Here is a 27,018-nt window from a genome sequence, read left to right as displayed (position 1 = left end):
TAACCATGGCAGCTGACAATTCTCATCTGGTAGGGAATTGATCAACTCCCATGTTCTTTCTCTCTCACTTCTGGTAGCCACTCCATAAATTCCGGTAAATAGCCATAGATTTTCCGAGCCCGGTTCTCCAATCTCAGCATCAATATGATGTGGTGAGAAAGTACGAAGACTAGCATGAGTTTCAGAGCTCCATAGCAGCGCAAGCCCTTGCGAATCCTCCTGTTGTGGAAAACAAATATTTCCCTTGAACCCAAGCCGGTCCGTAAGGGTATCAATAATCGATGGCTATGCTAGGGTTTCAGCCAAGAAGATGAGACTAGGACGCTTTGCTTGAACAAGATCCACGAGAGCACGCTGCGTCTCATTGTTGACAATGCCTCTACAATTCCAGACAAGTATGTTTCCCTGCAGCATGATGACAGAGATAGGTTTGAGCGCTTCGATGACGAAGCTTTACGGCGACGCAAGCAGTGCGGCGCTTAGGGTTTTTTTATGCTTTTGTTAATATGTAAGAACTCACTTAGATTAAAAACAGACAGTTTACCAAACACTTAACAGATTTATTTAACCGCTGATTATTCTCACAGCTGCGATTTTTTACAACTGATTATTCTAAATGCAATACCAAACTAGGCCTAAATGTAGCAGTTTTAAGGAAGTATGACGTTTTTTTTATCTCCTAAAGTGACCCAATTAATTCGAGTTCTTTCAGCCCAATAAACTTCTGCTTTCATTTCCTAAAGTAATCAATCCTAATCTAATGGGGGTGTATTCGTTTAACTATTTAAGAGTTTACAAATTTTTTTTTTTTTTTTAATATTTTGAAAAGGGACTATATTCAGCTTTCAGCCCTGTATATATTTTTTTGTATTTTAAAACGGACTGAATTCCGTTAACCTCCCTGTATAGCTGTACTTATACTCAAAAGTCACTTTATTCTTTGCTCTTTTAATTTCATCAGCAACACCCATATACTTACCAATATGATCAATCTAGTCCAACCGTTAGCCAATTCGTCAATTTTAACCATTAAGTGGTGACATTGCACAAATATGTTATATGTCGTACCCAGATTTGGCTACACGGTGGAGTTTTCCATTTGTTGGCTAATATGTTGAGATTTTGGTTATTAGGTATCAACTAGAGCAAGAATTTTGTTTTGGTATGTGTTCGGAAATTAGTTTTATTTCGAGTTTTGTGATTTTAGATTGAATAGATGCAAATGTTATATTATTTTATTGTTGTATGGTGATTATTGACATTTTCATATCATTTAGGAACCAAAGCTTCTTCTTGCATTATGCAAATTTAGGTATACGAGATTGTTGTTTTCAATTTGTAAATGGTGATCTTGCACTCATTATTGGCCCTCAATAAAACTGCCTATAACCCATAAAAGTAAGAAAGTAGTGATTTAACACTCATTATTGATATGATAAAACTGTTCATAGTACAAAGCATGACCGGTGCTTATACAGGCATCCAAGTCCTAATCATAATAGAAGTAGAAAACATAAATAAGGAAAGCAAATATTTGCTATTAACAGTGATAATTTATCTAATGAAGTTTATTATTCTTGGAGCAGTTGTAGTAGCAAGAATCAACATAGCCTTCTGCATAGCTTGTAGTATCTACATGACAAACAATCATATCGTAAATAATTGGAAGCACAATGAAATTATGAATGAGAAATAGATAACTTAAGTGAAAGTATAGGTACCAGAAATGGAGGGTTTGGTAATGGTGTTTATGACTTTGCTTATAGAGCTCACACAATTACGAGTACAACCATAGGCAATGTTGGAATTTGGCGCAATCTTGCAAGCAATCATGCAAAGGCCCACACATGTTGCATATGCTGGCGGTTCCTCTATGGTTGCAAGGCAAGAGATGGCACACTTTTCGGCACATTTTCCAGTACTTGTGTGTGGAATAACAACAGATTCTTGGGGAGCTGGGGCTACTGCTAATGAAAGCACAAGCATGCCTAGGAAACTCACACATCTCAACACAATATTAGTACTAGCCTCCATTGCTAAGCTCTCTTCTCTTTTTATTGGTTTTGGTTATGCTAGCTAGTTTTTTTTTTGTTGCTGGATGAAGTGGAAATTAACCTCAAGCCTTAATTTATAGGGCGATTCTTCTCCGTATATGGAAATGCCATCAATTTCTTAGCAAACAGTATTGGGGAATAATGTGATATTTCTATTAATCTCTCAAGGAGATTTATATAGTATTATTGTATTACGTCCATGTACATAAGAGAAAGTAATTAATCTTAATCTAAGGGGGATGTATTCATTTAAGAGTCTACAAGATTTTTTGGTATTTTAAAAGTGGACTAAATTCAGTTTGAGAAATTTTATTCACACATTGCTAAATGATAGATACACATCTCTTACTTAATACACAACCTATTAACTTTTTTATTTTAATATTTTACTAGAAACACAATCCCAAACTTCCTAAACTATCCTCATTCACAATACACAATATCTTTTCATTAAATACATATCCCTTTTTTTTTTTGTTGAAATAAATTGAGATAAATATCTGGTAAGAGACTACCTATTTTTTTTTCTTATACAAGAGAGACTACCTATTGCATTGCTGCAGATGAAAAAAAAAAAAACAAGACCTAAAGAATGTCATATTACACTAGAAGACTCAACATCAATTCCTCAATGGCTCAATATGAGAGTTTCGGTAAATCACATGGTCATCACTAAAGTTAATACAATGGCACCCAAAGAATGTTTTAATTGCTTTTTACTTGTTGGGTTGAACATACTCAAATGCCAATGGGGAATTACTTGCCATTGAGGACTTGACCAAGACAATATTTATATGCCAATTGTTGAGATTTGTGAACTACTGATGATGAAATTGGAGCGAAACAAAACAATACATCACAAGAGTTCTTGAAGAATTTTTCAACGGTTTTCACTTGTTTGTCCATATCATTTGGACAGTTAATACATTTTTGAAACTAGATTGATAAGAAGGCTCAATTCCATGCATGCTAAATTATTGAGAATCAAATTCATGATATCCATCTGCGATAGACTTGGAAAAAAAAAAAAAAAAAAACTGCATATATTTCTTAATTCCAACTATGTTTCTTTATTGTTAATATAAATATCTCTTTTGGTAATTTAACTTACCCATAAAATGTGATGTTGGGCGTGTGAAAAAAGAGATGTATATTTAGTATTTAGAGGTGTGTGAATAAAATTTCTCATTCAGTTTACAGCCTTGTAGATTTTTTTATATTTTAAAAGTGGACTCAATTATGTTTACCGTCCTCTGTACTTATACCTGAAAATCATGTTAGCCTCTGTCATTTTAATTTCATCTACAAACTGCTATTCTTATCAATTTGATTAGTCTAGTACAACCGCTAGCCAATACATCAATTTTGACCGTTCAATGGTGAAGTGACACAAATGACACCCACTTTTTTATTAGTACTATCATCCATGGCTAAGTTCTCTCGTCTTTTTATTAGTTTTTGTTATGCTAGCTAGTGTTTTTTTTTTTTTTTTTTGCTGGATGAAGTGAAAGTTAACCTCAAGTCTTAATTTATATGATAATTATTACGTCCATGTACATAAGGGAAAGTAATCAATCCTAATCTAAGGGGGGTGTATTCATTTAAGAGTCTACAAGATTTTTCTATTTTTTATTTTAAAAGGGGACTATATTTAGCTTACTGCCCTGTATATATATTTTTTATTTTAAAAATGGACTAAATTCCTTTACCGCCATGTACTTATAATCGAAGATCACTTTTGTCACGCCCTGATTTTTATACAGAATTAAAATTAATATATAATCCCATAATTATACATGCGTGATGGTTCAGCCATCAATATAAAATACCTGGAAAACTTTTTCCTTTTTAAACTAAGTACATACTGATACCCTGAACCCACTATGTCAATACAGACTCGCTCCGCAGAGTCAAATATTACACAAGTGTACAAATTAAATTGCCACAACAAAATAATAAGTAAATGCTCGTCAGAGCTTACTACAAGCGGAAGTCTTAATAATGGTAAAGTCACAAAATTGGCTTCCTACCATAAAGCTGCTAGCACGCTACCTCAGTTTTAGCCACGATTACCCTGACCTGCAGGATTAACCCCTACACCATTGAATAGTGCACCAGGTTGCCACACAACAAACCCGATAAGCTTATGAAAGCTTGTATGAGTAAACTCAAAACCACAAAGCAGAGATACATTCTTAAGTTACCTCAACCTAAACAATGATATGCACATAACTCACACCTACAACCATCAATTTCATTTCCTTCCATATCATGCTTACATAAGTCAATTCGTGACTACAACCTCATGCTCAGATTCTCAACGTAGCGTCCAATTACACAAATTTCAGTCAGACAAGTCTTCCTCAAGCAATGTTTGATACCATTCTAACGCACTACGGCGAATTTCAAACTCACATTCATTCCCTCTCCACTAGAAATCTTTGTCATCAACATGACATCAAAGGTGAAAATCAATGAATCACCTTCCTATCCTCACCACATAGTACAATTCGTCACCACTATGGCTTTTAAGATAAAACAAACCATCAATCAATAAAATCAAGAAGAAAACAAGGCAATCACAATTCAAACAAGCGAAACAATTCATAGTAACCCCTGCATATAGTTTAGTTCGGGAGTCACATTAAGTCAAGCAATTCAAGTCATCGTAACCCCACACTCTGACATCCGTAGGTAGCTCCGACCATCACAGCAGTCTTCTCAATCATTGTTAACTTAATAACAATTCAACTCCGCTACTGAGCAGTCATCACACTGATCATCGCATAGATTCCAACGGTCATCACACTGATAGCCATCATCCTACTGATCATCACACAGATTCCGTGGGTCATCACACAGATAGCAATTGTCCAACTGATCATCACACAGATTTCGCCGATCATCAGACATATAGCAATCATCACAAAGATTCATCACACTGATGTTAGCGATTCATTACACATATATTCCTACACAAGCTTTACATGACAATCATTACAATATTCATCATACTGATTTCAACGATTCATTACACAAATATTCCTACACAAGCTTTACATAACAATCATCACAATATTCATCACAGTGATTTAAACGATGACGAACTCAATACGTCCTATGCTGCCCATATCACAACAATTGCACCAATACATATATATATTTCACGTAAATATATATATATATATATACACACACACACACACGTAGTCATTCACTCAGGAATGCCACTAATACCAACTATAGTCATAGTTAACCTAATAACTCCAAGACAATATGGTAATCATGCTCATAAAGAATATCGTGAGATTTACTCACCTCTGAATCCTGCTGCGTCTTTACACACTAACCAAAACAACCACAAATCGGTGCAATCCGTTCAACACAAGTCTGACAAGAACCTAAACACATGAGGTCTCAATTTAGTGCACAAATCACAAAGTGATTAAAGTTCGAAACTCCTAATCGAACAACAACCCTGAAAGTAACTCCAATCAAGACGAACCCTAATCCGAGACCGCCCAAAGTCTCCGGAATGCTTCTACGATCGATGTGACAAAATCACAAGTCGATCGGATAGTCGGATCCACAAGGATCGAAACCCGAACGATTCGAAATCACAAAAACCCTAACATGCTCATACAATCTCCAAAAATTAAGTGTTGTATATCGAAATTTTTGTATCGACGAGTAGATCAAAATCATTGACAGAAACTATCCCTGAGGTGGCTAGAAACTGCCGGAAAACACCACCATAGCAGCGCCGCCGCCGCCGGCCCAAAGTCGGAATTTGACAAAACTTTCAACACAAAAGTTCTTCATCTCAACTCCAATTACAACTTTCATAACTACACCAAAGTCAAATTATAAGTCAATCGATTGAATTTTACCTTAGAACAAATCGGGCTGATTGAAACCCTAGAATTCAATTCCAAAATTCAACCTCCATGCTTTGAATCGATGCAAGTCACCTTGTGGAAAAGCCATCTACGTCCTCTGGGCTCCAAAATCCCTCAAGAATCACCGGCTATGGTGGCCGGAATCGCCAACTCCGATCAAGGAAATTTCAGCTCCGGCGCGGCTTCTTCTTGTCGATGATTCTCCTTCCACAGCTCGAATCTTTGTGAATTTCTTCCACAAACTTGTAGAGGAGATCGAGGCGAAGAAAACCCACTTTGTTTGACGTCCTATGGTGGCTGGACGGTGGAGAACGGAGTCGGCGTAGGTGGCTGGGCGAAACCGGGGTCTGGACCGAAGAGAGAGAATAGTTTCCCTTTTTGGAAATTTTCCAATTTTCTGATATTTTTAGATCTTTTTCCTATTTAATAAAATGGAAACTTTTTCCAATGGCCATAACTTCTTCATACGAACTCCGAATTCCACGTTCCACATGTCCACGAACTCGTACCGACGCGCTCTACGACTTTCGTGAAGAAAGTTTTTAGATAAACCCAACAAATAAAAAGTCAACCCTTGCGACCCCCCTAAAATGACGCTTCCTGAATAATTATTCGCCCGAAACACTTCCGCTCCGTCCATAAGACACGAAACCGTCCAATAACGACAAAATTAATTCTGGAAAATCATCGAAAAATAATAACGAATTTTCGGGGTACTACAACTTTATTCTCTGATAGGCTTGGGGTGCTTTGGTCGATAGGTGCGTTGGAAAGAGCCGATGCACATTGCTTGGGTCATGCTGCGGCGGACATGATGGTGGTGAACGGCCATGATCCCTGGTGATACAAATGGGAGGGTGCTCCCCTTAGGTTGGGTGGCCCAAGTCCAGTTGGAATCCCAAATCAATAGGTGAATGTTGGGTGTCCAAATCAATTGTGGACCAAAAGGATGGGCTTGATTTCTCTAGGATTTCGCATTTGGGATCCTGGAGGATTGATACAAATAGCTTGTCTATGTCTGACATAGAGGATGCTAGCCTGCATATCTTGAGATTGAATTTACACCAAGTAAATGAGTAATCTGGAGCACCACAATTGCGTGCATTGGCGAAGGAGGATTCAAGCTATTTTATTTTGTGTGATATGACCTTACAACAGTATGTAGGCTCTTGCAATTTTGAGCTTCAATGTAATAGTGAATGGTACCATGAATCCTTTAGGGATTGTATGCATGTACCGTTCTGGCTCTTAGAATTTTGTCTCGCTTTCCTTGTTGTTTCTAGCACAGGCAAGCTAGCTACATTAGTTCTCAAATCCAATACCAATCGGATATGGATAGACCAAGCTCCAACAAGTATTTTGGATGCTTTACAATTTGATTGTAACTATTTATCGTAATTCAATAAAAGCACTGCTATGATTTTTCCTCAAAAAAAAAATAAATAAATAAACTTCTGCTTGTTTAATAAGAGTAGAGTAGTTAAGCAGAGGCGATGGCAAACCCTTGCAGAGTCTAGTGATAGTGCCTTGTGAAATTATTGAGGGTATGTCTTCCTCTGTGAGGCCTCAAGAGGCAGTTCGCGTCCTTCCAAACTTCAGGGACCTAGTGGGTGGATTTAAAATAGAAGGTTATGTTTTGAGCAGTTCATCAAAATATTTACTGAGGAGGGTCTTGCATCCGTCTGTGGACCTTGAAAAATACAATGCAGTTCTGGAGTTTCTAGGTGTGGAATTTGCTAACGACCATTGGTATACAGAATGCATCCAAAGGCTTTGCAGCTCAATTGATGAAAAGGTTACTGGAGCTGGCATTATTTCATTGCTAAAGTGCATCAAGAATCTGACGTCAAGCTCTCCTGATGATCCCTTACTGAGGGACTTAACCAACAGCATTGCAAGAAGAAAGTGTTTGAAGACCTCGGATTGGACAGATTCATACAAAACACCAGAAGAATCTATTCTGTTTGATCCAGCCTGGGAAAGTATTCTGGATCGGACAAAGATACCAACCATTGATGAGAACTTTTATGGAACTGATATTCTTGTATACAAGAATAATGAGTTAAGAGATATCGGTGTGAAGGTAGATCCTTTGAATTAATGTTTGTTCTCTTCTTTCTGGGATTCTTTCTAAGCTGGCAAAGCTAGACGTTTATTTTGAAGAAACTTTCATAGAAATGATTTACACATTCCTGAACAAGTTCCAGTGGCGTCCAGAAGTGCCAGATGGAACCACACCTCTGTGGGTACCTGATCAGGGATGGTTTGCCCCTCAGCACTGTGTACTTCATGACAAAGAAAATCTGTTTCTGTCCTTCTTATGTGTGCTTGATGAACATTACAATGAAGAGCTCCTCCCCGTGTTTTCTTCAGCCTTTGGAGTTGCAGAGAATCCTTCTCTCGATCATTACGTAGATCTCTGGAACAAATGGAATGGGAAGGGCCAACTGACTCTGGAAGAGTACTGCTGCTCCTTCTGGAAGTATGTTGTAGACAACTGGAATCCAGAAGTTGAAGAGGCTTTAAAAGGTACGTCTGACAAAACTACCTGCCACAAAGTCGATATCTGAGAAAGTATATCAGATCAACAGGAAAGAAGTATTCCTTGCTGATGACTTGCAACTGAAAAATGTTTTCTTGAGATATGATGAGGCTCCATTATTTGTGTGGTTTCCCAGGAACAACTGTTTGTGTACAAGAAGACTTTATGAGATTTATGAGTCCCTTGGAGTAAAAAAGGTTTCTGAATCAGTTCAGTACATACCATTTACCAAAATACAGTTGGATCCAGAGAAAGATGTATTAAATGGATTGATTAACAGGGGTTTAATCAAAATTATTCTGGGTTTTCTCGCTGGTTCGCAGGTTACTATGCCATTGGAAGATAGGAAAGATGCTGCATCCTCAATTGCTAGACTTAAGGTGTATAAGTTGGACAATCCATATGAATACATTTACAGACTAATGCGATCTGAGAGTACAAAAGCGGATTTGAAAAAAGTGAAGCTAGTTTCCTGGAAGAAGCGGTCTGAGCGGTTGTTCATTGATAGTTCAGGGTACAACAATGGAAAATCTGATCTAAAATTTGTTGCAGCTTTCCCTGACGAACTTGCTCAAGGACTGTTGGTGCAAGCAAAAGCAAGAGCAACATTGAGCAAGATCATCCAAATTGGGTTTTTGTCTGGTTTTAGTGAGAATGAAGTGGATGCATGTCTTGCTAATGGGAGAAAATTTAGAGTTGTCTGTGGAAGATAAGGAATTTGTTGATGCTGCATTCCCCTCATCAACTGTTCCTGGTCCTGTTTGTGGGAAGCGGTCATCTATGGAGAGAGATCAATCAGACCCTTCATCAACTACTTCAGGCAAGAAGCAGCGTTAGTTCATGGTTTGAATTAACAAGTCATCAAGCCTTGAAGGTCAAATCAAAGCTTGAATATTTGAGGAACTGATAGAATATGATGAGCACCATAGCAGGAATAAGAGGTAAGTCTTTTGATGAGAAAACCTATGAGACTGATGAATTCATATATGGAAGGAGCAGTTTTTCCTTTTCTTGTTTAGTTTTCTATTTCTTTTCAGGTTGAAAGCAAAGATCATGTATGAAATTCGTTATTTTTCTAGTAATGAACTATTACCTTTTTAATTCCTTGACATTATGGATCTGTAAATCTCGTCATTTGGTTACCATCAAGCTTATTACTTCACGTTTATCTGGATGACTAGATACTCTGTAACTATGTATAGGTCATGACCAAATAAGCCATGATGTTGTTAATTGCCATAGCCTCTCTTCGTACCCTTCATTTGAAAATTAAAAAAGAAAAAAAGAAAGAAGTGTATATCATACTCATTGGCGTGTGACTGTATATTAAGTATCCGATTACACATTAAAATTCCGGGTCTCTCTTCAATGGATATCTTATAATAAAGACTTACTAAGGATTTTTAATTTCAACCGTTCGATGAATATTGATATAGATTTCTTGGTTTTTCTCAGCCAAGGAGAATTACAAGCCTATTGCTTATTGACAACTTTGCTTTTTCTTTCAAGCTCTACCAAGAAATGCGTTTCTTCCTTTCCAAGCGTGCTCCTGTTCAAATAATAATCATAATGTTTCCTTAATTATAGTAAAAATGGATGAAAAATGAGTAAAAGAACTGTCACAAGTTAATTATAATATCTTCAGGTATTAGATCGAATTGCCCTCACTCGAGCCATGAATGACAAATCGTAACGTAATGAAAACAACTCTAACTATGAACCCTAATGTGCTTACTGTTGGCATAAAGCCATCCAAACCAAAGCATGCATAGCAGTTAGGGTTCAATCTGGTGTCAGGATATATGTGGAAATCTAGCTACTCCTGCTTGAACACTGATACATAACCACAGACACATGCAAGTTAAATAGAACTAACCAATAATGGAAAATTTGCAAGTCATTTCTTCCGCACCTTTTAACGATAGGTCTTAGAATCTGCATTCACAAAAACACACTTGACTCTACTAGAAAGACTAGACTACTAGAGCATAAATAAGAAAGCCAACTGGTATCACTAGGCTAGTGTTCCTCTTATAAGCGTTATCAAGCCTTATGATACTCACTGAGACTCTCTTCATATACAATCATGTCTGGTGGATTACTGTGAAGAATATACATGCTGGCGTTCTCTTGTTTATTTTGATCATGAATCATATACATGTGATGATCAGGCATCTCTTCTTTGTCTTGATCAAACTTCTTTGGTCTGTTCATCACAAATGCACTAGTTTCCTTAAGCAAGATCGGTTCAAGCATATAAATCCGCTTATTGGGCTCATCGGAAAACCTTAGGCTGAAGGATCTAGTCCAGGAATCACTGTTGCCGTATTCTCTCATGACCCAAAAATCAACAACATAATCTATGCATTTAGGCTCAAACAGCCGACCATAATGCATTATATACAGGCATCCTTCACAAGAAACTCCCAAACGGCTTTCATAAGTCAAGTTCAGAATTCTACTACTAGGCACCTGCATTTTCCGGAACTCCTCCTCCGCCAAATCAAAGGCAAAGAGTACTATTGGTAGTCCGGAATACTTAAAAGGAGCAGTGTTGTCGCGCTCATAAGCTAGCCAATGAAGTGCCTCTCTCAAAAACAGCCCCTTTCTTTGCATAGTGCCGATCATAGGAGATTTAATCGATTTCCACGTCCCAGCTCTCAACGAGAAGAGGCTGACCTCCCTCGGTTACGTCATTACCGACCTAAAGTTTTTCAAGAAGAGTCCTCAATAGCTAATCTTGCTGATACCTTTATTACTTTTATACCTAAGATTGTTGAGTGTGTACATCATTACCGACCTATAAGTCTGTAATATCACCTATAAAATTATTTCCAAACTCATAATTAATCGGTTACGTCCTCTGCTGCATAATATCCTAACCAAGTTGTCTTTGTTCCTGAACGAGCTATACAAGATAATATTTTGATAGGTCATGAAATTGATGCAGTATAATCACTGCTTAGACACCAGGATCAACAAACTCTAAGGTAGGGCCTTAACACACAGGTTTTGTAGGGTAGAAAGTGAAAACTAAGAACTAGGATTCCCTCCCAGGTTTCTCACTCACACACAAGGCTTCACACCAACACTCCAATCTCTGGAAAACTCAGAAACACTCTGAAATTTTTATTCATCACGACATATCTGGCCACTTGGCACTTACACTTATTTATATTTGAGCAGATAGCTCATATTAACTAGCATTAAAGACTCTTTCATAGCTAGGGCTGTTACACTTCACAAAACTGAAGCATAAAAGACCTAATAAAAGAATTTAAACTCCTAACTGAAACTGAAATAATAAAGAAACCTTAAAAATCCCAAACTGAAACTGACCCAAACTGAAACTGAAAGGCACCTGCCTAGAGACTTCTAGACTGAAAGCAATTAATCAAACCATATGGAAAGGGAATGACTAGCTGCTCTCTTTTTCCATTTCTTTCGCTCATAAACCTTAAAAGGTTTGGCTATGATGTCCTCATCAATTCTCCCCGGCTGGGAAGAACTCGCCTCCGGTGAGATAAAGCTGTAGTATCTTTCTAGAATATCTGGATCGATGCGCTGCAGCTCCTCCTTAGTTACCCAATAAGTGTTGTCAGAATCTGGTCTGTCCTTCCATTTAATTAGGTACTTCTGGTAGCCACCTTGTCTTGTCGAAACAACCTGCTCATCCACAATGTTTTCCACTACATCTCTCTTAGGAACTTTAGAACGAGGCAAAGGTGGGGTGATTGGTGAAAATTCAGAAGAAAATGGCAACACAGGCACCATAGGTTCTCTATAGGGCAGTAAGTCCTCCACACTAAAAGTAGAACTGATTCCCATTTCTGGAGGGAGTTCTAACACATATGCATTGGTTCCAACCTTCTGCAATACTTTAAAAGGTCCAATGCTGCGAGCTTGTAACTTCTTTGCCTTCCCTTTAGAGAAACGTTCAGGTCTAACTCGAACCATGACAAAGTCTCCCACTGAAAATTCCTTGAATGCTCGATGTACATCAGCAGCCTTTTTATATTGCTCATTGCTCCTGTTAATCCGACGATTAATCTCAGCATGCAGCTCATGAATATGACTTGCAAATTCATTAGCTGACTGTGACGGCCTATGTGAAACCATCATGGGAATGAGATCTATTGGAGCTCTGGGCTTGTGACCATAAACAGCTTCAAAGGGACTCATGCCTATAGTCCGGTTAACTGAATTATTATATGCAAACTCAGCAATAGGTAAAATTGAATCCCAAGACCTGATATGTTCACCAACCAAACTTCGCAGCAGATTTCCCAAACTTCTATTCACCACTTCAGTTTGCCCATCTGTTTGCGGATGGTAAGCAGATGAAAACTTGAGTTTGGTGCCCAACATGTGCCACAAAGTCTTCCAAAAATAACTCATGAATCGAACATCACGATCAGACACTATAGTTTTAGGCAAACCATGCAACCGAACAACCTCATCCATGAAAAGCTTGGCCACTTCAGAAGCATCAAATGTCTTAGAACAAGAAAGGAAATGAGCCATTTTGGAAAAACGATCCACAACCACAAAAATGGAATCATGTCGCTGTGTAGTCTTAGGCAACCCAAGCACAAAATCCATGCTAATATCTTGCCAAGGAGTATGTGGGACAGGCAGCGGGGTGTATAACCCTGTGTTTTGCCTTTTGTGCTTTGCCAACTGACAAGTACGGCATCGTTCAACAATTTTAGCAACATCACGTTTGAGACTAGGCCAATAGAAGCGATCCTCCACAAGAGCAATGGTTTTGTCTCTCCCAAAATGTCCAGCGATCCCACCAGCATGTAGCTCTAAAATTAGGAAGTCTCTCACCGATATGCAAGGAATACAAAGTTTGGTTCCTTTGAAAAGAAACCCATCTTGTAGAACAAACTCAGTGCTTTTGGATTGCTTTTCCAAGAGAGCTGAATATATTCTTCCAAAGTCTGGACAACTCAAATACTCTTCTTTCAGATTATCGAATCCAGCCACTTCCACACTCATAGTGTGTAAAAGTGAGTTCCTGCGGCTAAGAGCATCTGCTACTTGATTCTCCACTCTAGATTTATGCTTTAGCACAAAAGTATACTCTTGAATAAATTCAACCCATTTTGCATGTCGTGGGTTTAATCTCTTCTGCGAATTGAGATATCGCAGAGCCTCATGATCAGAATACAAGACAAATTCTTGTGGCAGCAAGTAATGTCTCCAATACCGCAAGGATTGAACCACTGCATAAAATTCTTTGTCATAGGTAGAGTACTTTTGCTTGGCTTCATTCAACTTCTCGCTGAAATATGCAATAGGATGCCCCTCTTAACTTAGAACTCCACCAATTCCAACACTTGAAGCATCACATGTAACTTCAAAAGGTTTTGTAAAATCAGGAAGGCGCATAACAGGAGCATTAATCATTCTGGTTTTGATCTCCTGAAATGCCTTTGCAGCTGCATTTGTCCACCGAAACTCCTCTTTCTTTATGCAATTAGTAATTGGAGCCATGATAGAACTGAACCCAGCAATGAATCGACGATAAAAGGTAGCCAATCCATGAAAACTACGCACCTCATGTATGTTTTTTTGTTCTGTCCATTCAGCAATAGCCTTGACTTTCTCTGGATCTGCTTGCATTCCCTTTGACGACACAACAAATCCCAAAAAGATAACTTCATTGGACATGAATGAGCACTTTTTAAGGTTTGCAAACAACTTCTCTCTTCTAAGAGCTGTGCAGACTTGCTTCAAGTGATTAAGGTGCTGCTCTTTGGATGTGCTATAAATTAAAATATCGTCAAAATAGACAACCAAGAACTTTACCCATGAATGGCCTCAAAACTTGTGTCATAACTCTCATGAAGGTGCTGGGTGCGTTAGTTAGTCCAAATGGCATGACTAACCATTCATACAAACCATCCTTTGTCTTAAAGGCGGTTTTCCATTCATCTCCAGGTCTGATGCGGATCTGGTGATAACCACTTTTCAAATCAATCTTAGAAAAGATAGTAGCTCCTGCCATCATGTCCAGCATGTCATCAAGTCTCAGTATTGGAAACCGATATTTGACTGTGATTTTGTTGATGGCTCTGCTATCCACACACATTCTCCAAGAGCCATCCTTTTTTGGTGTGAGAAGGGCAGGAACAACACATGGGCTAAGGCTCTCTCGAATGAACCCTTTTGCAAGAAGCTCATCAACCTGCCTTTTCAATTCTGCATGTTCGGTTGGATTCATCCGATAATGTGGTAAATTAGGTAATGTTGCTCCAGGGACCAGATCAATTGCATGTTGAATATCCCAGAGAGGAGGAAGTTCATTTGGAAGGTCCTCGGCAAATACATCAGTAAACTGTTCAAGGATTGATTTCACATCTGGGGGCAACTCCAAACTAGTCAAAGGGTGAGATTCCTTTGCAATCAATATAAAAATAACATAATCACCTGTTGTCTCCCTTGCAAAGTGTCTTGGACTGATGATATTAAGGGATTTTGATTGCTGCCCTCCTTTGCTAAGTGTTGGTTGGGGGACTGATCTGGGCTGGATCGGGTTCAACTTGATGTGCTTTCCTTCATGAATAAAGGAGCATGAGTTGGCACGGCCTGAAATGGTTACATCCTAATCATACAACCATGGTCTGCCCAAAAGAATGTGTCCCACGTCCATCGGCACCACATCACACCAAACAGTATCCTTGTAAGATGAAAACTGAATAGGAACTTGACATTGCTGTGTCACGGGAATGGAAGACTTGTCAATCCATGCCACACGATAAGATTGAGAATGATCAGTAGCGGTCAAACCCAGTTTAGATATGGTTTGAGGGGAGACAACATTAATGCAGCTCCCATTGTCAATAATGACCTTATAACTTTTGTCCCCACACTTGACATAAGTGTGAAAAATGTTTGTTCTCCGCCAATCTTCAGTACTCTTAGGTTGAGTCAAAGTGCATCTAACCACAGCCATTCTTGGTTGAACAATGTCTTTAGGTTCACCCTCCAAATCATCATCAGTAGCTGGAATTTCAGGCTCATAAACTTCTTCCTCCAATTCTCCTTGAGCATCAGCCTCTTCTTCTGTGCTTGCTGCAAACAAACTTCGAGTTTGCTCTTTTGTTGGGCATTGACCAGCATAGTGACCATAACCTTGACATCTATAGCACCTTATCCCCCTCCTCGCATACCAGATTGCAGTCCCTTTCCTCTATCAGCTTTCACCATGGAATTGGCAGTACTAGAGCCATTAGAGAATGGAGACAGTTTTGTTCCAGAGGTGCTAGGACGAAAGTCAGAGTTCCGCTGATCAACCCGCTTGTACACAGGGGTTGTGGGGGTCTTCAAGTAGCGCTCCAATTCCAGCACTAATTGATAAGCTCGCTCTAATGAATGTACATCATGAGGAATCAGCTCTCTTTGAAGTTCTGGACGAAGACCTGTTCTGAAACGAGCAAGAGTTACTGATGGGTCTTCGGTGATGTTACATCTCACCATAAATTCTTCAAACTTATCAATATAATCAGCAGCTGTCATGCTTCCTTGACGAAGAGATTGCCATTGGTCAAGCAAGCGTTCCTTGTAAGACAAAGGAACATACTTTTCCTTCAGCCTTTCTTTCATCTCATCCCAATAAGCAATAGGATCTTCACCATCTCTCGCAATTCGTCTTTCCACATTAGACCACCAATCTCGAGCCTTGCCCACCAGCTTCATCTTTACAAACCTTATCCTGCGATCTTCAGACAACTCATACCATTCAAAATAATGATTCATGTTTGATAACCAATCCAAGAAAACCTTTGCATTCAGCTGGCCATCAAAACTAGGAGCTTCAATCCTCATAGACTTCATTGCCTTTTCTTCAGGATCATGTCCATTTTGCCCATTGTTATGTGGAACATTTTGTCTGCGAACATTCCTTCTAGGTTGCATCCTTGGTCCCCCACATACACTCTCTTCTTCATTGTAGATGGAAGCTTCAATCTCTGCTAAACGACGGTCAGAAGCAACGGCCTGATCTTGTATTCTGGTCTCAAGATGACCAATTTGGGCGGCTAAACCTTCTATCGCTTTAGCCAAAGTTTCAAGGTCCATGGCTAAATGAAGTTTCTTTTGGCTGGAGCTAGGAGACACCAGAGCTTGTCCAGCTCTGATACCAAAACTGATGCAGTATAATCACTGCTTAGACACCAGGATCAACAAACTCTAAGGTAGGACCTTAACACACAGGTTTTGTAGGGTAGAAAGTGAAAACTAAGAACTAGGATTCCCTCCCAGGTTTCTCACTCACACACAAGGCTTCACACCAACACTCCAATCTCTGGAAAACTCAGAAACACTCTGAAATTTTTATTCATCACGACATATCTGGCCACTTGGCACTTACACTTAATTATATTTGAGCAGATAGCTCATATTAACTAGCATTAAAGACTCTTTCATAGCTAGGGCTGTTACACTTCACAAAACTGAAGCATAAAAGACCTAATAAAAGAATTTAAACTCCTAACTGAAACTGAAATAATAAAGAAACCTTAAAAATCCCAAACTGAAACTGAAAGGCACCTGCCTAGAGACTTCTAGACTGAAAGCAATTAATCAAACCATATGGAAAGGGAATGACTAGCTGCTCTCTTTTTCCATTTCTTTCGCTCATAAACCTTAAAAGGTTTGGCTATGATGTCCTCATCAGAAATACTTCTTCTTTTCCTAGGAAAGCTTGATAGGAGCATTTTAATGCGACGTTTTAACTGCATTTCCTTACATTTCTTGCGTCATTTCCTTAGTAAAACTCTGTTTAGGAAAGTTTCCATTCTTTGATTGGGAAAGTTCCTATTTGTAGAAAGTTTCCATTTTTCTTAGTTTCTATTTTCCATTTTTTAGAAAGTTTCTATTCTTGTAGTGCAACCAGGAAACCCTGCGAAATGGAGGAGAGCTTACCAAAGAAGTTTCCAACGCAACTATGAAAAGAAATGAAGAAAATAAAGTGTTTTGCGTTGGAAAATAAGAAGGCTTGAAGATGAAGCGACGAAGCCCAAGAGCACTTTGAATTTTCGGCAAAATGGATCATGGCCCATCATGGCCCAAGAGATTAGGGTTTGTGACGCATGAAGAAACCCTAGGAGAGTTTTGCCGTCCAAAATGAAGAGAGAAACAAGGAGTTGGCGTCCAAAAATCAGAAATTAAAAGGAGATATTCTAAGGAGATTTTCTAGGGCTATTTTTATGGAAATACATCAAGAGATAAACCCTAGAAGATCTTTTGCCGTCCAAGCCAAGAGGAAAAGAAGGAATTGCCGTGATATTCATGAAGAAACCCTAGAGAATTCGGCAAGGAGAGATTCTAGGGGAGAGTTTTAAGGAAAGCCAAAGTGTGGAGACCAAGAAACGGCCAAAAAGGAGTCTAGGTTCGTTCCCTATATTCTCTAAGGAAGTTTGGCCGAAATTGAACTACAAAATCAGAATATATCTTTATATATTTCGGCCAAAAATATTAGGGAATTAAAATGGAATTTTGTGATTGGTTGAACCATGTCATAGGGCTTATTTGGCAAGCTATTATTGGAGGAAATTATGTGGCATTTTCAGATTAATTCCTTGGGATATTTAGAGGTTTACACGGCTTGGAAAGCAAGGAGGCGTCCACTATATATTCTCACACATTCTCAACGTCAAGGGTTCCTTTCCTTTGTGTTTTACAACTTTAGAAAAAATTCAGAAAAGCTCTCTAGCCTAGCCGTGCTCTTCTCCATCCTCTAAGGCAACCACGAAGTGCAAGCAAGGCCAAGGAAGAAGAAGACAAGCCGTGAACACCATCCATCCTCCACCTTGAAGATTGCTTTCGAAATTCAAGAGATCACATCACCTTTTCGTTCATCACCATCTCCATCTCTTGGTGTAATTCGATTCTTCCTTGTAACTTTGTTTGTATTTTCGTTGGTTATGCCTTAGTTGACACATATGTTTGAACAAGTATTGTTTTCTGAAATTTTATGATTAATAGTTAATTTTCAGATTCATACTTTGCGAATTATGGTTGCTTATGTGTGAGTGTTTGATTAAATTTGCATGATAGAAATCTTTTGTATGTTAATCTTAAAGGGTTCGAAACTTTTAGGGTTTTTATATAATGGGTGCTACGAATTTAAGAACATGAATCAACTTTTTGGTTTTGTGTTCTTGAATCAATAAGTAGTAAAGGTTTTGTACAAAAACCGAATTTAATCAAAGAAGATTGCAATTAGGTGGACTTTTTCATACTAAGTTGCACATTTGAATTGATAGCCTTTCTAGATGCTTAATGCGTTAAACATGTATGATTGACTAGCTTTCTAGGGCTTGAATGCATGTTTGATAGGATTAGTCTATGTGCTTTCACTTAGATTGATTAGCGTTGAAAGTAAAATATGGGAAATTGTTTGCTTTGAACGTTTCACATGATCAATTCCTCTTGCATGACTATGATGAACAATGATGAACTTGAATCAACTTTAATCATGGGTTTCGATTTGATCTTTGTTCTTGCATTCCATTTGTATTTTTATGTTTTAGCATTTTAATTATTTTGTTAACTTAGTTTAATTTTCAGAAAAAAACCAAAATCAAAAACCCCCTTTTAATTCGTAAATAATGTGCATATGTGTAAATATTATACTTTGTTTTAATTTTAATTGTTTAATTGTTTGACAATGACAGGTGTACCCTCAATCCCCGGAATAGAACGATCCCTATTTATTCTATGCTACTAATGACATTTCAGGGTTAAATTATGCGCTTGCAAAAAGCTCATCAAAGCTTTAAAAAAAATATAAATGAAATTCAGGTATTATTACATCCCGGAAAATTTCTAGTTTATAGCCACGCTATATGAATGGATACACGCATACAGCGTGGCTGTAAACTAGAAATTTTCCTGAAAAAACATAAAACTAGGATGCATTCGAACAAAAACTGTTAAAACCAACAAGCATTTAAAATTTCGTTTACATTCAAACAAGGACAAAGTTACATGTAGAGTTTCCAAGTCGAATGAAATTATAACCAAGTTGAGACAAGGGGCATTTTTGTTAGGTCATCCTTGTTTTCAGAACATGCGATTGGCATATGCTTAAGTACGCTTGAAAAATATTTAAAGCCGTACGCGTTTCACGTCAGTTTCAGGAACACTTGCATCATTCCCTTTGACTGGAACAGCTGTTTGCCCTCGAACCTGTAGAACCAACCAAGTCCCTAGTCAATACCTCATAAAATTTGGTTATCCAACATTTTAATGTATAACAGTTATCAGAGTCCATTCCACCCAGAGAGCATGGAAACAAAACAAGCAATTCTTCAGGAAAAAATACAAGGACTAGAAGTAGATAAACATCTCAAGAAAGCAGTTTTATGTTAATGTACGTCGTACTAAATAGTAAATACAAGGCTCACACACACTTCTAGGGAATTGGCTGAATTCTCAAGAACTGCTTGTAAATGTAGTTCGGGAAAGACACTTAAATGGTAGTTTCCAATTCAATAGTAATATAAAATCTGAATATCCATATTCCAAAATTGTGTATCTCTTACACACTTAGAAGCTGAAGATTTAGGGACACAAACTTACAGTTTCATCGGGAACAACTGCATATCTCTCTGATGGTGACACCCAAGTTTTCCCTGTTGAAGGTAAACAGAAAAATAAATGGAAAGACCCAACAATAGCAACAAAGACTTTCAAGTTGCCATAAAAAATAAAAGGAAATAGCAGGAATCAACACCTGATGATGGATCAACTGTTGAAGATTCTATCTGTTGCCCACTACATCCATCAGCACTCAAAGAGTCTATAATCTTTGGAATATTCCTTCAGTTGAAAATGTATCATCAGTTATAAACTTCAGCAATGAAAACAATCATAAAACATATGTAGTTTCAGTTCCGCAAACAGTAGACTAAATGAAAATATGCAAGCCGGCAACTACCACATTTTACTCTTTCATGTTTAGATTCATTGTAGTAAAATATGACTACTGAAAAGAGCAATCTTAATGGAAAAGCAAGAACCCCGAACTGCCCAATCAACCTTACTTACTATACCAGTAAAGCATGTTGCTATCATAATATAGACATTAACAACCATGTTTATTTTTATCTATCTGAGCATTATGTTTCTATCATAATACAGCCATACAGAAATGTATCATCATGACCAGAATAGGCATAGCCACAACCAAGACTCTTACTACAGAAAAGATTGACCATAGATTTTTCCTGGAATCAACTAGTGAGGCACAAACAGAGGGCTTAACTATAAACCACATGAATTATATGGCTACGGTTTTATAGTCACCAACCATTACTTTATAGTATACATGTCTTATGACTCTTATTCATGTTTATTGGCTACCTATGAAGAGAGATAAATAAAGCATGCATAATACCGGCATCCATTGTTGCCAGCTTCAAGTGGGTGTCGTGAAGAGTCTTAGGGGTTGAAACATCTAGTCCATAAGTGTCTCTTAGTTTCGTTTTCATAGTTTGGTTTCTTTAGTGGTCTTAGATCTTTAGCTTAAAGTGAGAACTATTTTTTCTACCAAAAAGAAAAGTCAAACCTGCAGTTCTATGAGAAATTGTACTTTTAAAATGTCTGACATCTAAAGGTCCATCGTCCATCAAAAGAAAAGGTGTTTCATCTTAGGTCTGTGAACAACTTGATTCAAGAAAATTAGAATCAACCTTTCCATGAAGTAATACCCTGAAATTAAGCTAAGACTACAGTAACACCCTGAAATTAAGCTAACTACAGTAATCAATAGAATATTAAGAGTACCTCCATTTTTATTTCGGCCTCTATCCTAGCACGAAAACTCTGCCAAGGACATTCTAGATTTCATTTACCTCTCGAGGCCTAATAGAGATAAGGTTTTATCAATTTCTCTCATCTATATATAAATATATATTTCACGAATCCTAATGTTTTAAATACTTAATGTCCTTGACAACTTTAGCATACCCGAGCAGACTTCTCAAACAGCTTTTTGGCTGCTACAGAGGTGATTCAGGAATGTATATGTTATTCAAACCTCTACAAAATTCACACAAATGCAGCATCTTAAGCATATATGAAAGAAAAAGAGCAAAGTGATAATCATATTGGTAACATTTGTGATAACATTAACTACTAAGATGTGATAACAATTATCTAACATACATGTGACATAAAATTAAACATCTAAATGTAAATTACCGGTCAACAGATTCCCCATGCCCAAGCTGTCCATTTGTGCCTCTCCCCCATGAAAATACATTTTGCCTTTCAGTAACAGCAAGTGTGTGTCTCCATCCACAAGATATTTTAACTACTTTCTGTCAAGTGCAAGGTGCTTATCATTAGCGCACAAAAAAATAATAATAATAAAATAAAATAAAAAGATTTTCTCAGAAAATAAACCAAAAGAAGAAAATCTCTACAGAACTAAATATCAAGTCATGGCCTATCTTAACCAATTTTGGGACTACAGTAATAAGAAAGTACCTGCTCATTGGGAAATTTAACTTGCAAAGGGGAACAGTGATCCAAATTGTCACCAACTCCAACCTGTCCAAACTGTTCATGAAAGAGGAAAAGGTAAATATCTAACCAACACGAACTGAGAAAATAAACTTTCTAATAAGATGAAAAAAAAAAAAAGTAAAATAGAACCATAAAAAGCAGGTAACGGTAGTCAAAAGCTCTCCATTGACCAACCCAATTCTTGCATGAATTTGAGTGTTTGGCAACAGAAATATTCAAAATGAGCTATTTTTCATCTGTCAATGGCATTGCAAGGCCAATGTTCATCTAAACAAAAATAATCATAACCAGAAAAAAATTGTTAAAGGTGGAATTAAGAAAACAGAAAATGACAACCTTATTCCATCCCCAGCCATAAAGTTTTCCATCAGATGTTAATGCCATAGTATGCCTCCAACCACCTGCAACCTGATAATATTCATGCCAAGAAAATTTTAACATGATAAAAGGGAGAAAAAAAACAAAAACAAAAAACAACAACGACAAGCTTTATCGAACTCAAATCTATACAGGATCAATTATTTTTATAGATGCTTCATATATCAGTTGGAAATTCCACACACAGATAGTTGATCCATATACACTCAGGCTAATATGTAATTACAAGATCTAGCGCTTTTGTGTCAAGTGTTTCCTTTAGGTAACAAGTATAATGACGGGTCGGTAATGGTTAAGGAACTATGATAGGTTCACATATTACATTTGCATAGAGTTGGAGATGCACAGTGTTGAGCACTGTAGTGAAGAGGTTAGTTGCTCAGTATCCCAGAACTACTGTAAGGGGAATTCATTTGGGTTTATCAACATTTTTTCTCTTATATTTCATTTAAATGGATTGTTTAGCAAAAATAAATAAATGGGATTGGCAAGTGAATATTAGTAAAACAGAGCCTTTTTGTTTTTGCCAATGCCTCCAATAGCTTATTTCTACAATAGAAATGACTTCATAATGTTTTATTCTCTTATTTCCAAAAGGTCCAGAATGTTGAATAGCAGTTTAGCCACCTTATCTCTTGATGCACGCACAGACCAGGGTATTCTGCTACGTTTGTGATCCAAACCATAAACTCGGGATTACCCATCTCCATATCCAGCCAAACCAGCAGGAAACTTTATTGAGCTAAATAAAAAATAAAAAAGTATCTTTTTGTGTTGCAGCTATCAAGGGCATAAACTTGAATCTCGCCTTCAACAAGTTTAGAGATTTATTCAATGGAGATGATTACCTCCCGTTGTGTAGCCCATAGGCCATTACTACTTATCTACTTTTAGAGCAACATGCATGACACCTCTTACTAATTATCTACTTCTAGTGAAACTAGAATATTAAAGAGATTTTAGAAATGCATTAGTTGAAAGCAACATCTTAAACACTTAAATAATTTAAGTGGTGCTGTGCAACACTAGCCTGAGTAGCCTCTAATTCAATGTGGACACAAGTCAACCCTATAATTAATCAAAATTGGTTTTGTAATAATAAAAAGTTGCATGACTTCGGGTGAGGAAAAGGAAAATAATACATTACAGTGTAAAAGCAAAGAGATCACCTCAGAAATAAATTTGTCACTCAAGGCTTCTAGCTTGTGAGGTACAAGGTGATCCTCAAAATCACCATGTCCAAGTTGACCATATTTGCTCCACCCATATGTGTATAATTGACCTGACGAGGAAACCGATATTGTATGCCGCCACCCACATGCAACCATAACCATCTTCTCACTCTGCATTGTTTTAAGTTTCTTGTGAGTTTTCAAACAATATTTCTTTAAATTCTGTTTTTACTTGATAAGTTTTCAAACAATAGCGAGTATGAACGTTTTACTTAGTTCCATTATGAGTATTTTATTTCTCACCAAAAGAAAAACTGTCAGTACTTAATACCTTGTATATTAACTTAAATTAGAATGAAGTGGATAATACAAGATCCTAGACATACATTACCAAGAGAAACCTTTTCTGGAACCAAGCGATCATTTCTATCACCTAAGCCCAAATTACCATAGCGGCCCCATCCCCATCCATACAATGTCCCATCTTCTGTAACAGCTGCTGTATGTTCAGCACCAGCAGCAACCATTTTGATAAACTCTCCCTGCAAGAAGATCAAGAAAGTCACTTTCATTTACATAACATAAGGTATGCTTAAACAGCAGAACAAGTTGTAAAGTTCTTCGTACTTTCCTTTGTAAGGAACTTAAGCATTTGATATAGCCCCCAACCACTAAAGATGGATTGCAAGATTAACCAATCTCTACCCTCTTTTGGTTGAATTGACTCCGTTACCTCAATCTCCCCTCCAAGTTTTTTTTTTTTAAAGCCAGTTTACCTACAATACCTGAAACGCTTGAATCTTCTGTGGCACAAGAGAATCTTCTGTGGTGCCAAGACCAAGTTGACCATTTTGATTCCGCCCCCAACTTCAAAAAAGTTTCACAAACAGATAAAGAAACTCATTAGTTCAAATTAATATTGTCAGAACATGTGAAAAAAAAATACTATTCACCAGATAAAATCATATTCATAGAAGAATATCTATAAAAATGTAAAAACTTTAGAAGAAGAATAAACTTCCACAGCACGGCATTGCAGTATATAATTTTAGGATAAAGTTTAATCAGTATTGATCTGGTACACAAACTTTCAAGCTACAACCAATAGATTGTATACTAAATAAAAACTATTTTGGTATCAAAAAGAATGTACTACTGTTTATCAGTCTAGCATGGCAACCCATTGGCCCACAGCAGCTAGATAATACAGAAGACTGTATCTTCAATAAATTACTTCTGTTTTCCCAAGCTAGAAAGTGTCCCAATGTATTTCTTTGGCTTTTATATAATACATATATCAACATAAATGCATAACAGGAAAATGTACTGCACTTGGCAATGGAACTGTAGTCGGCCAATTGAGCATAGCGCCTATGAAATTGAGAGTTCAAGATTGAATACAATGTGTTCATGTGGGGTCTTGATCTTGCTAGTTTCTAGACAACGTTGTTCTACTGATTTTTTCCTTTCCTTAGATTAGATATGTTTGTAACTCTTAGATGATTTTTCTCTGCTTCAAAATTGTGGGAAAGACAAGAAGATGTTGCCTTGATATTGAAAATCAAGCAAAAGCACTTTGGGATTGATTCAATAGTTTAGCAACACTGTAGCTTTAAAGTCAAGTTGCTGCTCAAACAATTAAAATAGAAAGAAGAGGAGGGGGAGGGATTTAAGGAAAGACGACTAACCTTTGTACCTGACCTTCCATCGTCACTGCTAAACAATGGCTGTCTCCACAAGCAATCTGCCTTATCTTCAGACCATGTAATGCCTTTATTGGCTGAGGTGTAAACAAGTCGCTAGAATTGCCATGACCTAATCTCCCAAAGTCACCCCTAAAAAAGTAGTAAGACATACTTATAAGAAAGCACAAAAGAACTGGAAAGTTGTAATTCGCTTAACTCTATGACGTCATTATACCAAACACATCTAGCCAACATATCTCACAATAACTTTCCTCTTCACACCTCTCTATAAGATTTTATCAACCTCAAAAATCAAAAACATAAATAAAAGGAATTTGTTGCATTTCCCATGGTAATGAACCAAACCATTCAAATGATGAGTCAAACTCAAATTAAAAGAACAAATAAATAGTAAAAGCAAAAAGAAATGGAAGTATGAGTGCTGGTGTGTTTGAAAAGTGAAAGAGCAATCATAATGGAGGTTGTTCTCAAGATATAGTATGTAATGAAAGAATACGAAATCAATAAAATTGGAAGAGAAAGAACTGACCAGCCCCAACTATAGACTTCCAAACGTGAGTCAGAGTAAGCAGTTGTATGATCAGCTCCACAAGTAAGAGATACTATTTGATGGCCATCCAATGCACTTAAATGTGTAGGTGAAAATCGATCTTCGGCATCAGCATGGCCTAACTGCCCATCCTCTCCTCGTCCCCAAGAGCAAACGACATTACCAGCTGTACATCATAACAAAATCCTATAAGCATCATTATAACAACATCTGATATGTGTTATAATGTACACATATCAACAACAATCAAACTAAAACAGCATAAGCACGAGACATCGGCATTATGCACATTTACTGATTACTGTAACAAGGCAGACCCTCAATCCATATATCCAAATCAAGTCATACAAGGGTTATGAGAAAGCAATAAAAACCCTGTTCTTGTTCGCTTAGTTGCTTCAAAACCCAGTAACCAACAAACTGATCACCACCCAGAAACTCAAAAACACTGTTGATTAGCAAAAGGGTACCTGAAAATACAGACAAAAGAAAACAGAAAGCTTACAGAGAAGAGCAACAGAGTGACTTGCACCAGCGGAGATGAGAAGGACACGACGAATTGGAGCAGAAACTTGTTGTTCTGCCATTGTTGTTGTTGTTGTTGTTGTTGCTGTTGCGACTCTGCAACTAATGATGACCTCAGGCAACTCAAAAATCCCAGAAACAAACAACCAAACCTTTGATGTCAAAACGTGAGAGGGACCGACTGACAGAGTTTTAAGATATTCAGAAGAGTCCTGAATGCTCTCTGTAACAAAAAGTCAAAAAAAATTGACAAGGGATTAACGAGTAGATGAACAAGGACGAGAGTGGGTCTCTGTGGCTGTGGTATTTACAGTGTGACAATGACAGCCCCATGTGCGCGCTCCCCCAACTTCTCACACACCCCCATGTACAATGGTAGAGGGAAAAAGCAGTGAAGTGAAATAATGGGAAACAACTGCATTCAATGCCCGTGGCCCATCCATCCGCTTCTTCTTCTTCTTCTTCTATGTAAATATCTTCAAGGCCAATCTCCACCACATTTGCTTAACTAAACCCTTGGACATCTGCACTTGTGTTTTAGTGATTATGTTTCAAAATTGATCAATTGCCGACCGAAATTTGAGTACAAAGAACCATTTTGTATGAACGTGTCGGACTATGATTTGCAAGATGATTTTCATGGTTTA

At 37.6% G+C, this 27,018-nt stretch overlaps 1 protein-coding gene across 1 annotated transcript; it reads right to left on the bottom strand.

The window, feature by feature from the left end:
• Window positions 1–19,455: 19,455 nt before the first annotated feature.
• LOC133724631 (ultraviolet-B receptor UVR8) lies at window positions 19,456–26,619 on the bottom strand. Its single transcript, XM_062151399.1, has 12 exons — window positions 26,352–26,619; window positions 25,826–26,012; window positions 25,279–25,425; window positions 24,376–24,457; window positions 23,977–24,132; window positions 23,588–23,761; window positions 22,377–22,448; window positions 22,002–22,073; window positions 21,714–21,832; window positions 20,245–20,330; window positions 20,091–20,143; window positions 19,456–19,697 (listed from the first exon to the last, which is right to left on the bottom strand). Exons 1-12 carry the CDS (start codon window positions 26,431–26,433, stop codon window positions 19,617–19,619), a joined length of 1,311 nt encoding a protein of 436 aa, XP_062007383.1. The 5' UTR covers window positions 26,434–26,619; the 3' UTR covers window positions 19,456–19,616.
• Window positions 26,620–27,018: the final 399 nt, after the last annotated feature.

Source organism: Rosa rugosa, chromosome 1 (genome assembly GCF_958449725.1).
Source record: "Rosa rugosa chromosome 1, drRosRugo1.1, whole genome shotgun sequence".
Lineage (NCBI taxonomy): Eukaryota > Viridiplantae > Streptophyta > Magnoliopsida > Rosales > Rosaceae > Rosa > Rosa rugosa.
This window is presented reverse-complemented; position numbering and strand designations above follow the sequence as displayed.